We start from the raw sequence: 13,225 nt of genomic DNA, 5'->3' as shown, positions 1-13,225 counted from the left end.
CTCCTTAGCTTGTCCAGTGTTTTGTGGAGGGGGTGAGAGGGATTGTCCATGATTGCCAGCAGTTTTGCCAGCATCCTGTCCTCCACCACCTCCTCCAGGGTGACAAGCTTAGAGCCAACCACAGACACTAATCAGTTTTTTTCAGTTTGTTGGCGTCCTTAGCCTTGATGCCCGCACCCCAGGACACCACAGCAAAGAAGATGGTGCTCGCCACAACAGACTTATAGAACATCTGCAGCATCTTGTTGCAGACATTGAAGGACCTGAGCCTCCTCAGGTCCTGATGAAGTTGTTTTCCCAAGACACGAACATGAGCATTACCTAACTAGAAAATGATCATTGTAATGTGCACTGTAGTGGAGTCGGGTCAATCTTTACATTTATCCTCAGCCTGGTTCAGTCGCTAGAGAGACAGAGCTACAGAGCTTCTGTTTATGTCATTTCCTCCAATACATTCTCTTCCTTATATCACCTCCACCATGGAGGCTCTGTTTTCACCCCTAACTGTTTGTTTGTTTGCAGTATCACCCCAAAACTACAAAAAGTCAACCAAACCTTATGGGGGACGAGACCTGGGAAGAAGAAAATCATTCAATTTAGCTATGGATAGGAAGTAGGTTGTGGCTCCAGGATCACTTTCTTCAGGATAATGGCAATTTCTAAAACATAAAACATATTGAATACTCATACTCTGAGGTCTATGATGCAGCTAAATTATCCACTTTGCTTTGATTAGCTGGTCATAAACTTGGTCAAACCAAACCAGTTATGTCGTAGCTGCGAAACATCTGAGACTATTTAATTGTGCAAGGTTGTTTTACAGTGTAGGAGTTCAACATTTAGGAGAAAGAATGTTGATTTCTTATTTAAAATTCACAACATTGAACTGTGATTCATCTTTATTTCTGATTCATCCATCCCCTGTGGAGCTTCCAGTGTTTGTCATCAGTCTATTCAATCTTATAGGTAAGCATGATAAAAGTGGTTGCAAGGCTTCCAGGAAGTGTCAGGAAAATTAGCAGGAAACGTATATGATCTGAATATCCCCAAACATCTCCAGAATATATGAATAGGATGTAGCAAGCGCCCCCTAGAGGACAACCCTGGTGCAGCGAATGACAAGTAAGGACACATGGACAACACAGACACATTTCATAATTATTAAATGTTCATTTTATTTATTTTTTTTATCTTTTTTTTGTTGGTTTTTTTTTTCCAAAGTCGCTTGATAATCTTGACAAAATTGCAACATATTCCATACTTCTCAAACTGACGGTGTGTCTGTTGCTATTCCAGATTAGCTGTGGAGGGAAAACGTTGTGCGCCGTTCTGGACATGTTAAGTCCTAAATGATGAAAGCAGCTTTGACCGTACAAATTAAAGTAACACATGAGGAGAGACTCCACACTGGCATCCTATGTCGTAACATTGCATGGTCAGAGTCTCTCTGCGCAAGTCCTGCTCTGCCAGGCCTAACGAAAGTGAGTGATTGAAGTAAAATCCAGGGGCTCAGTAGCAGAAGTGTGTGTGTGTGTGTGTGTGTGTGTGTGTGTGTGTGTGTGTGTGTGTGCGTCTGTGATTGAAGGGTTACGGGGTGCAGCACAGAACATATACAAAGAACAGGCCAAGCACAAAAAATGATTCCTTCCTGAGACATTGGCGTGTGTACAGTAATGATGGTCTCGATGACGTGTGTTAACGGTGAAGGCGTTTTGGCGTAAAAAGTGAGTCACAGGGTGCGAGGTTGCTCTGGATCCGGCAAAAAAGTCACATATTGGTTTCTACCACAGGGAGATTTGTGAGGACTTGGTTGACAAACATCACATTTGGGACCTTCACTTGCCTGACCACTGACAGTGTAGAGGGACCACTACTATCTAGTCTTTTCCCAACCACTACAGAATATCGATCCAATCAGAGACTAACGGAGAATCACTTGTGTTTAATACAGTGTGTATGTACACCATTCTTCACATTTAACTCTCGTTTGAAGCTGGGCTGCTGTAGCTCACGTGAATCTGGCTGGCTGCATGTGGCCACCATTTTCATGAAACACCATCTCTTTCTGCTACATGGCCGGAAAAACAACAAAAAAAAGCTTTGCCCCGAGTGGAGTGCTACTCTGTTATCTACTGTACGTAAAAACATGATTTAAAAGTGAGGGGGAAGGGGGCAAAGGTTGAAATTGTTTGTGAAAGCCACATTCTGAACAGCCAGTGATTGGTTAAGGGTCTGTCCAGTATTTAGTAGGACACGAAACACGAAAGAACTTCCTTCAGTAAAATGTGCTCAAAATGTCTTTTCTTGAATCACAAACCTATAAACAAAAAAAACACAAAGGTTTTCTTAAAAAAAAAAAAAAAAAAATCAGGTGAAGCCTAAAACTCTTCATAGTTTTAAAGAAATGAATACAGCTTATATACACAAACTCAAAGGCTACTTAAAATACACCTTAATAATGAATCTTCATTAATTTGATTTCTTGAAAGGACCTGTGACCATATCATACAACCGAGTTCATACAATCATTTTTATCCATTCTCTTGGAAGCAAAAAAAAAAGAAAAACAAAAAAGGAAAACAAATCCAACCTGGAATAGTAGGTGATATTCATTGAGACTTGTTTTCTGTGCACGTTTGTGTATGTTTGTGTGTGTGTGTGTGTGTGTTTGTACTGTATGTGTAGACTGGAGACACATTTTATCATCTTTTTGCCTTTTGTTAATTAGAATTGTTTTACAAATGTGATAAAACGGAAACATCTCTCTCAATACTCATGAAGCGTATGAAAAGATTCAAACAGTGAAGCAGTACAACAGTTTCTAATCTCAAGAGACATGTCCTCATTTCAATCTGCCATTCATTCTCTTCTGGACATGTCAAACACAATAGTTCCTTATCTTTTCTATATATATTTATATATATTTTGTATGAAATCTGTTTTTTTTTTTTAAGTTGGAAAAAGAGAAAAAAAGAAGACCCAAAGTCTTTGAGGAGGAGGAGGAGGGGGGTTGGGGGAGGTCTTTTGACAAGTCCCGAGCTTGCAGTCTGCCTCAGAATACAACAACAACAAAAAGTGTCTGGTGTTCATCAAATCAGTCTGTATGCATTGTCCTTGTCCATGTATTTGTCCCATGATGTCCCACCCAGTCTCAGTTCCATTCAACACTGGTCTCCACTGCATCCAGATTCCATTTCATCAGTCTTTTGGAGAGAGGTGGAGAGGGGAGGAGCAGCGATGGAGAGGAGAGTGGAGGGAGATGGAGGAGTCATCAGCAGTGTTGACGGTGTGGTCTCTCAGGAGGCATCCTGACGCCCCGGCCTGCCCTGGCCCGGCCTTACCTCCTCTCGAGTCAAGACGGTGCTCCAGAGTGAGGGAAAGCAGGTCAGGAGGTGAAGGGGGTTTGTGTCCTAGGAGAGGAGGAGGATGGCTCTGCCAGTCTCCTGTGCTCAGCAGTCAGAGTCCAGGCCCCCCTCCCTCGCTCCTCCTCCTCCTCAGAACACCGAGGGAGGAGACAGAGCATTGTGAGGACATGTTTGTTTTTTTAAAGGTGGGCCGTTACTATGGCGATTGTGTGGCTGGACTGCTTTGGGCAGAGCTAGGGGACAGACTGGGGCTGCAGCTTCCCGGGGGGGCACCGCTTGGCCGGCTGCTCGCGGCAACACTTTCCAGACCTTCTGAGTTCTCCAGCATCTCCTGGATGAGAGGGGGCATGTGGCCGGGGATCTCCATCTTCAATGTGATGACACGCTCAGCGCCTGTAGAAGGGACAAGAAAATATAAGCTTTCAAAGTTCTGACACGTTTAAAAAAATTAAAAAAAATTCATTCTTTCTATCGTACTCGTTTAGACATGATAGGAAATGGAAAAAAAGCAAAACACATTTTTAAAATGTCCAGATGTTCAGAATTATCAGTGATGTTTTAGCCAAAATAAATCTGAGGTTGATGAAAGTATCTGTCTAACAGAATTCACAGATAAACCAAGAATAACAAGAGTGGACCACAGACCTTTAGCACTGATGCTTCTCAGATCAGTGATCTTCATCAGCATCTTGGGGAACATGTGCGGTTTGTGGGGCCTCCTCTTCCTTACATAAATTTTGAGCATCTCCAGCAGGGGCTCCTGCAGGACGTCCACCTTCTCTGGCTCTTCCAAGTCCTGACGATCTGTAGACGAACACACAAAGTACAGACAATGTTTGTCCCACGTACTGTCATGATCAACAAGAACCACTAGGTGGTGCTCAATGAAAGGGTACAACACAGCATGGCAACTTCAGTTCATTTATAGATAGAGGGGACATCCTGTTCTTCAACTAGGTGTTAAAGAGTATTCACGTGCACCAGTTTTGGTGTAGGTTTTAAAGAATTTTTTGTTGTACCTCCACACAGCAAACAGATGGCGCTGAGCAGCCCCGTCTCCGCATCGTCCATCTCCAGAGGAAGGAGCTGGTTGGCGAAGGCGAAAACCAGGTCGGTGAGGGGACCAAAACCGGCGTTGTGCATCTGGGTTCGGTTGAGCGTGAGTCCATCTGAGAAAGTCATGGTGTCTTGCTCTGGTGTGTAGCGTGTACAGATCCGCAGTATCTGTGGGCAGCCGAGACAGACAGGATTGTTCAGACACTTGGCGAGACATTTTTAACAAATCTTTTCTTTAAACCGTTTCCTTTTACAAATCTAGGTAGTGTTTGGCGGCATTTTGTGTGTGGGGGGGAATCTGGGCTGTTCTTACCAGGATGTCCAGACAGGCGGCTTTGAGCAGAGTGATCTGGTCAGCGATGGTAAGCGTTGTGAAGCCGGGCAGCTGCTTAGCAAACTCCACTGTCTTTATGATGCACTTGGTGGAGAGTTCGCTGAACTTGTCCCACAGGTTAACGTCCAAGGACACGCGTCGTTCTGAGCTGTTACTCTGCAAGAAGGGCATATATATTCGATATATTAACAGGCGACCGCAAATCTATAGGTAACTGTAACTGTGTGCCTGTCCCACCACTAACCGTAGTGTATTTGCCCAGCTGGCAGAGAGAGGGGAACGTTTCCTTGTGTGCCTTGCGAACTCTGTCGATCATCTGCTCCGTGTCGGGACTCAGCACGTAGCTCTCCGTGCACTCCTGCTTCTTCTCGTCCTTTTTCTTTTTGTTCCGATCGTTCCTCACAGCTAAAGGGAGAGAAGGAGGGGGACAAAAGGATTGGTATGGTCGCATAAAACATCAAAGCTTTATTCATCTACATTTAAATAGAGTGATTATTACAGTATCTCTCCTAAAAGCAAGCAATGAAACAGCAATGCTAATGAGATTGCTTGAAAGGGTGTAGCAACCACAACCTGGTTGCTATGTGTCAGACATTAGCACGACCTGACACCACCTCAAGGAAAACTGAGATCATGATCAAAGTCAGCAGCGGGGAAGGATGTTCCCTCTCTGTCAAAGAGCAGCAGCAACCGCAGCTCTGTCTCTTATCTACGGCCATAAGATAAATGTTGTCAGACAGCTATGGTAATGGGAGTGAGGAAAAAAAAAAACTTGGAATAATCCAGTGTTGTTTCCCTCTGGGCATCTGGCTGAGAATAGTCTGCTCAGCCCAAATGAGAAAAAACACTAGGCAGGATGTTTAGCATTGGAATCCCATTACAGGCTCCATCCATTTCTCCCGGCCTATCCAAGCTGGGGTGCAGTTTAGCTATGACTTGGTTGTGTATGTGTGTGTTGAGGGTGGGGGGTGGGGGTCTGGTGCGATGGGGTGCTACTTGATAAATAGTGGTGGGTGATGGAGCTATCCATAAGGCTGACAAATTGCCACAGCTTTCATTAGGGGTTCCCGGCTAATCTAATAACATAATATGACAAATATCCTGCCTCTAATGGTTTTAAAGGGCTCGGCTGCTCAGCTAAAAAAAACAACCTTCCAGCTTGTTTTCTCTCTTTCTCTCTCTGTCACAAATTTCTCCCCCTCTCTTGGTTATACAACACGCTCTCGTTGTACTCTCATTTTGTTCAGTTCTTGCTGGCGCACGCTATGTCTCCATTTTAAAATTGTATTGCCTTAGCTTAAAATCCTCAGCCCATCCCTCCCTAAAATCCTCTATCATTTCTCTCATCTCTACCTCCCCTCAGGGTACCTGAATTTCCCCCTGCTGCTGACCTGAGATCAGATTTTCCTCCTCTTAATCCTAACCTTTACCATTAAGGCCCAGAGAGCTCAGGCTGATGGGAGATCAGTGTCTGTGACAGGGGGGCCTGGCCCGGGGCCAGGCAGGGATGCACTAGTTGGAGCTGCTGCGCATTCATCAGCCCATAGACAGGCCTCCCTGCCTGGGAGAACATGAGGAGAAGGAGGAAGGCGGGGGCTGGAAGTCTGATGCTGCACTATGTTACTGCTAAGCACTGTTCGCCAAAACAAGACAAGAAGAAGACCCAGCTGTGCAGATATAGCAAAGTAATGCTTTATTTTTCGGCATTTTATTGCTAGTCATGTGGTAGGCTAACGTAACCATAGTCACTCATACACATGCAGTCCTGCAGTGGAAAACAAAGCAATAATGTGTGACAACTGATATTTTACACTACTTAAGGATGTAAATCATTTTAGTGAAAACAAGTAGATCAGTACAAAGTCGTAATGCGCTAATTATGACTTAGTTAGCGAAGGAACACCCTCGCAAACAACCGTTAGCTTTTGAGGCCAGTTACATAAAATGGTAGTAGAGCTGCTGAACATATCTGGGCCGGCTCTGCTTGTGGCACTGATTGGGAATCTGCGTCCTGTCTGCCGCGAGGGGAGGGGCGGGTGGGCCGCAAAACAATCGATGTCCAATTAATTCACAAATAAAAGTGGGGCATCCCTAGTGCCCAGACATTACCCGCACTGACAAATTGGCAGCACAATCATAAGCCGCACAACACAATTTAATGAAGTCATTAAAGAACTATTAGGCACGACTGGCGATCTGTCATGGCGAATTGCCACATGCAATAACTTGGAGGAGGGGGGGGGGACTGTGGCAGGGGAGCTCAAATGAAAGAAATACTGCCTTGCTTTTTTATTATGCGAGTGTGTGTGTGTGTATGTGTGCATTTTTATGTTGGTGTGGGTGTTACTTCAAGCAATGCATCTTTCAAAATGCATTATGAGAATATGAATGCTAATGGGGGGACTTGCATCCTGAATTGTTTGTGGTTACATGTTCATTGGATAAAAATGATTTACAAGAGCCAGTGTGCAACGTGTACAGAATACTGTAACAGTGTAGATGTGTACACACACACACACACACACATGTACACGCACACATGTACACGCACACACACAACTCAATCATTTGGTCTCATTCTGGATTTTAGCTGCAACGTGAAGTTAATAGACAATTTCTGTTAGTGCCTCAGTGTGTATGTATTTCTGTGGGTGCGTGTGTGTGTGTGTGTGTGTCTGTTTGTGTCTGTGTACAAGACAGAGAGGTGGGCAGAAAGGGATAATTCGTGTGAGGAAAATTAAAGCACTGGCAGCTCGTCCATCACACAGATTAAATTCAATGGAAAGATAAAAATGTCAATGTTCCCCCCGCTCCTGCTGCTCGCAGCGCAGAGCCATCTTCGACAGTGATGAAACTTTCTCCCTCCCTCCCTCTGTCCTCCAGCCTCTCTCATCCCTCCCTCCCTCTGCTCTCTCTCTCTCAATTCCTGAGTTTCATTCTCAGTACTCTTCCCTCTGCCTTCATCTCACTCCACTATCCTGCCTTCCTGGCTGATGTTATCCTCCCCCTTCCTCACTTCTACATCATTCTTTGCTTCATCTTATTTTACTTGTATTACTTTTTACTATCACTGGAGGATTGTGCAACTGAACCATGTGATCACCTCTCAGGAACAAAAAACCTTGAAAAAGGGAAATGTTAGGAGTGGGAATTAACTGACTATAGTATGAATATGCTTTAAATTAAATTAGATGTTGTATATACAGATGCTACTAAAGTTGTGTTAGTGATCCTTTAAAACATAGCAAAGGTTAGGTTAGGATGTGCATGGCTTGCAACCACTTACATATCTGTGAGTACTTAGCATACTTTTTTTTCCCTTCTACGTATTTAAATACATTACAGACTATCCGATGAGGAAAATGCAAATCAAAAGACTGTTTGACTGTTACCAACCTGTTACTCATCTCATGACCACATCCATTTTGCAAAGTACGTCACTGGCCAGAGGGCAAAGTGAGCAGGAATGTTACTTTGTATATTATTGTAATTTTTGATATCTAGATAAGAAATGTAAGTTTGTATTTTTTGTCTCTGCTGCATCTAAGCAAGATTGTTCTTGTTCGAATCCTGTTTCTTTATGTTTGGAGTTTTCTACAATACGCTGGCGACCTGTCCAGGGTGTACACCGCCTCTTGCCAAATGTCTGCTGGGATTGGCTCCAGCTCCCCTGCTACTTATACATAATGGATGGTCAGATTTAAAAAAACTTATATGATTACTTTATGGAAAGATAATTGATCTAACCCCACATTGTCAGGTTAATAACAATGTGCCACCAGCCTACACTACAGCCGTTTCCTTGTAACCCTCCACTTACTCCAAACACCCCCTTTCCCTTTCTCCTATGCGCCATCTTGCTTGGCATTGCCACCTGGCAGCAGGCCTGGCACTGTTGTCGGGAGCTGTCTGCCGACAGACGCAAGGTCACCCAGACGTCCCCCAAGAGCTGGCAGGGGGGTCCACCTTCTGTGTGTGTGTGTGTGTTTGTGTGTGTCTGACAGAGACTGTATGCTGTTTCAGTGGAGCTGTCTCAATGTATTTAGGCTAAAGCAGTTTTTTCTAAATACCGGTTTGTGTCAGTCACCTTGTATGCACATAATTTGTGTGTGTGCACGAAATAATGCATGCGCATGTATTTGGATGTGTGTGTATTGTCTGTGTGTGTGTAAGGGGGACAGAGAGACTCCCTGCTGGCCCCAGATGGTCAGTCTCTCCTTCCTTACCAGCTAAGACCAGTTTCACTTGTCAAAGTCACTGCTGCCGACAAAATATGAAAAATCTGTGCACAATATGTGACCAAAATTGGAGAAGGAAATAGCTATTTAATAAAAAGCAGCTGAGTAAAGGGTCAATATCCATCCCATAACTAAATTTCGAGCCTCGAATCCTGTCAGAAAACCAAACTGTTCTCTTATGCTTTACTGTATCTTCACCACTAGATGGCTCCCCAACTCTAGTCTACCCCTATAATGTGTGCACTCGTGTGTGTGTGTGTGTGTGTGTGTGTGTGTGTGTGTGTGTGTGTGTGTCTGTTTAAAAGAGCCGGCTGCTGTGATCCTTCTAACCATGATTAATGGCCCCATTCAAAGGTAAGGAGCTTGGAGGATAACTTCTTTTACTGTAAACCACAGTGCTGTGGCATGGGGAGCGCTCCCTGCACTCTCCGTACCAGAAAGATGAGGTAAATAGCGCTGGGAAGACGGGAGGCAGTGACACATGGAGCCAGGGAGGATGTATGCATGTTTGTTTTAACAGGTGTGAGCCAGTGAGAGGAGGAGAGACTACACTTTTTAGTAGTGTATCTATTTTTAAAATACTGCCTGTCCTATTAATGAGTGTTTCTACTGTATGTGTAGGTACAGCTGTATCCAATACACATTTTGTGAGAGTCTGTGTCATGTGACTATGCTGACTTAAAAAAATAAACCCTGCTGGCCTCTGAGTTCTCTGCGGTCACACCTCTATCAATTACTTTATCAAGTCTGACTGCTTGTGCGTATGTGTCTGTGTGTGTGCGAGTGTGTATGTTCACACAGCCCCCGGGGTGCAATGATGGAAGCAGACGCCTGCTCTTTCACTCTCGGCAGGTGAGAACATATTCATCAAGGAGGCCTGCCAAGCCTGGCGACACCCTGACTGTTACTGACAGTCTGCACCACGGCTGCCCTTTGTCTCGCTTTTACCGCAGATATTCTCTTCAAACTAAACTAAGACCTCACAACCTAAACAGCCACCTAAAAGGCTGACAGGGGATAGTTAATAGTAACGGCTTTGATGTTACTGTTACCAGTTCTGATAGCCACCAAGAACAAGGAATTTTAATAATTTATAATTAATGAAATGACAAGATGGGATTTTCAACCAACAGCGTGTAATAAGCAGTATGGAATCTGATTGGAATACTAAAGCAGTAGTGAATAAAAGAGAAAGGAATTGCACCCCGCTCTGTTGTGCATCACTAATAAACACTTATGCAAATACATCATGCAAAAACAATCATGCTCAAGAGCGCCCTGGGAGCAGGGCAATATAGGTAACTTGGGGTATTTACACTCACACTCCTTGGACATCCCGACTTCCAGGCACTTCTGCAGCCGGCAGTACTGGCAGCGGTTGCGAGTGACTTTGTTGATGATGCAGTTCTTCTCCCGGTGACAAGTGTACACCATGTTCTTCTGGATGCTTCTCCGAAAGAAGCCCTGCGTGAGAAAGGGATAGAGAGATGAGGCAACGAGAAGAAACAGAGAGAGAGACGACAGGTTTGGGAGGAGGGACTGGCAGCAAATTGGCGGTCTCTGCAAACAGAGCAGCCAATTGCTAAATTGCTGTGCAAATATAATTGTGCTGTTTGCCCTCGTGAATCCGCCTGTCATATGGTTATCTACCAACATCACTGCTTTCATTACTGTATGTATTTTGGTATTGCAAATATCTAGTCCCTGTTTACAGTCTCCCTTTTCATCCATCCTCCATGACTCACGAGGTTGAACTGTATTAAATGATAACAGGCCATATGATGTGGAAGGAGAACCAAAACCCCCTCATTTCCCTTTTCAATATAACTGGATCAAAACAAATAAGACAATACATTTAAAAGTTTAGTCATATGAAGCAAAGGATAAATTATAATGAGCTTATGTTTGGTCACTTGGCTGAAATGAAAGATTCTTTCGCAAAACAAAATATGTTTTGCACAAAAGTGAGAAAGGAACCGAGCAAAAATATGCCTCCCACACGAAACCCACATCCCTTAGTAATAATTTAAAAACTCTCTTTTAAGAGCAGCTACACCTGCCAAAAATAAGCTCGGAAGATTGGGACATAAACTCACTGAGGAGGCAAATTTGAAGCGGGAAAAAAAAATGGGTTTTTGACAGGAAGGAAATAAAATCACAATATCGCTGTCAAAAAGCATTAATCACGTAACCTGTATTTTGTGATTTTATGACATCGAGAAACCGAGAAGGGTGTTATATATAAACAACAGTGACAAACCAGCTGGAACGCCAATCATGACGGCATTCTATTCAATTCCATTCAACCCCAATAAAATCAATGTTGACCTCTGTGTCCTTATTGCTTAACATTCCTTGTGTGTCAGAAAGATAAAAAGAGGTTAATGCAAATCAACCACAACCGAGTGAGCTCTCAGCAAGCACAGGCCGGGGACAAATGTTATACAGGTCAATGTCAGGGTTGATGTGACGCACAGGGACACGGGTTATGTTTTGCTGGGTAGGAGGGTGGGTGGGGTTGACTGGGGGTGGGAGGGAGGTGGGTGTGGTGCAGCGTGGTAGCTGCTACGAAGCCCCATCCTATGCTGGAGGATTAGCTCTTCTAGCCCGACAGATGGCCGGTGGACCTAAGCCCGCAATTTGTCCTTCCCGGATCACCGGCCTCTTCTCTGGCCTCCCTCCCGCCATCATGCAGCGGAGATGATTCAGGCGGCCTCTGCTGAACTCCGCCGAGGAAGTGCCTACACTTTGTCATGCATCTGTTTGAGCTGGTGCTGCCAGTGTGTGTGATGGCGCTGATTACACATGGCAGACTTTGCTTCCAGCTGGTGGAGGAGGTGTTTCGGCCCTCAGACGGTCACCTCATCTAACCCTCTCCTGCTGACTTCACTGAAATCCTACATTTGCCCTAAAACCTGCCGTCACATTACATACATTATTAATGATGGAAAACAGCAGATACCTGCAAAATATTTCCAGAAAACCTCCCGGAGAATAAAGAGGAAAGAACAAGACCAGCTGCTGATGCTTAGGGGGCAAGTCTGCAGCCTTTGTCTGCCTGTGTGTAACTGTATGTATTTGTGTGTGTGTGCGTGTGTGTGTGTATCATGTCCTCTTTGATCCAACAGTGCCCCGACCCTGACCCCAATGTCACCAGGGGATTAACCCACTCCCTCCTGACACCGTAAGGCTCAGGTGCCCTCTCAAAGCACCTCCTGATTGGCTGTTGCCGCTGGCTCGTTGGCCAGTTGATTGTTCCTGACCACCCCCCTCACAACCCATCCACCTCCTTCTTTTAAGAGTCATTGCTTCCTGCGGCCCTTAAGCCTCTTTTTGTATCACCGCTTAATCCAGCCGGCGACAAGAGCCCTCAGTGGGGCTGTCAGCCGCCCTGCAGGGTTCAGAGATGAGAGCGGTAACACAAGGGAGGGAGTGATAGAAAAGAGCACTAACAGTAACAGTGAATGCAAGTGCTGCTTGCTCTTCGATTCTTAGCCCACTACCTGGAGAACGTAATGAGCCTCTTGCAATTGCTAGCAAGCGAGTGCGTTCCCGATCGCTTGTGTGCAAGGAAATGGTTCATTAAAGGGGAAGCGTGGGTGGGGTGAGGGGGGGTTTGGGGTTGGAGAGTTCACAGGGAAGCACAGGAATCCCCTCTTAACATGACTTTCACACTACACCCAGATTAAGACAGCATTCCCAGCCTCCTACTGAGTCTGTGCGTGTGTGTGTGTGTGTGTGTCTGTGCCCCTTCCACTATTAGTAGCAACAATGCAGCAATGGCTCCAGCCAACACATTCATAAGATGGATGGTTGGTACGAGGGCCATCAGAAAAACACAGCAAACAGGCGACATTCGTGCAAGACGGTATTAGTTAGGAGTTTTGGAAATATGGTTGCCCGCCTCCCATTGGAGCTGATAAGCAGGAGGTTTGTCTGCTTCGTGCTCCTGTGCCTCCAAGACAAAAACATAAACATGACAGGGTGGCCATGCAAATTTAATGTTTAAGTGCTAATATCTGCAGGGGCAAAAGAAATGCAACGCCGGTGAGTATGTGCGGGCGGCAGAACTTAAACAACAAACGAGCAAGCTGTCTCCAAGTAGCAGAGCTCAACATCCCCCTCCTGTTTCCTCTGTTCGCTGCAGCCCCCAGGAAACGTCTTTGTAGTTTGGCATGCTGCAGCAAAAGCAGACGCTGCTAACCCTCGACTTACCCTTAGTCTCAGATGAG

General features: G+C 45.0%; 1 protein-coding gene across 8 annotated transcripts in view; it reads right to left on the bottom strand.

The window, feature by feature from the left end:
- Positions 1 to 1,150: 1,150 nt before the first annotated feature.
- raraa (retinoic acid receptor, alpha a) overlaps positions 1,151 to 13,225 on the bottom strand; it is a 143,996-nt gene continuing 131,921 nt past the window's right edge. For 6 of the 8 annotated variants that reach the window (XM_053413620.1, XM_053413619.1, XM_053413622.1 and 3 more), the window contains 6 exons: positions 10,310 to 10,457; positions 5,000 to 5,160; positions 4,735 to 4,911; positions 4,385 to 4,589; positions 4,011 to 4,169; positions 1,151 to 3,758 (listed from right to left, as the gene is read on the bottom strand). In XM_053413620.1, the coding sequence (XP_053269595.1) occupies positions 3,562 to 3,758; positions 4,011 to 4,169; positions 4,385 to 4,589; positions 4,735 to 4,911; positions 5,000 to 5,160; positions 10,310 to 10,457 (1,047 nt within the window). In that variant the 3' untranslated portion in view covers positions 1,151 to 3,561. The remainder of the gene's footprint in view (positions 3,759 to 4,010; positions 4,170 to 4,384; positions 4,590 to 4,734; positions 4,912 to 4,999; positions 5,161 to 10,309; positions 10,458 to 13,225) is intronic. The other 2 variants (XM_053413623.1, XM_053413617.1) reach the window with 1 other exon arrangement.

This window comes from Pleuronectes platessa, chromosome 21, assembly GCF_947347685.1.
Source record: "Pleuronectes platessa chromosome 21, fPlePla1.1, whole genome shotgun sequence".
NCBI lineage: Eukaryota > Metazoa > Chordata > Actinopteri > Pleuronectiformes > Pleuronectidae > Pleuronectes > Pleuronectes platessa.
This window is presented reverse-complemented; position numbering and strand designations above follow the sequence as displayed.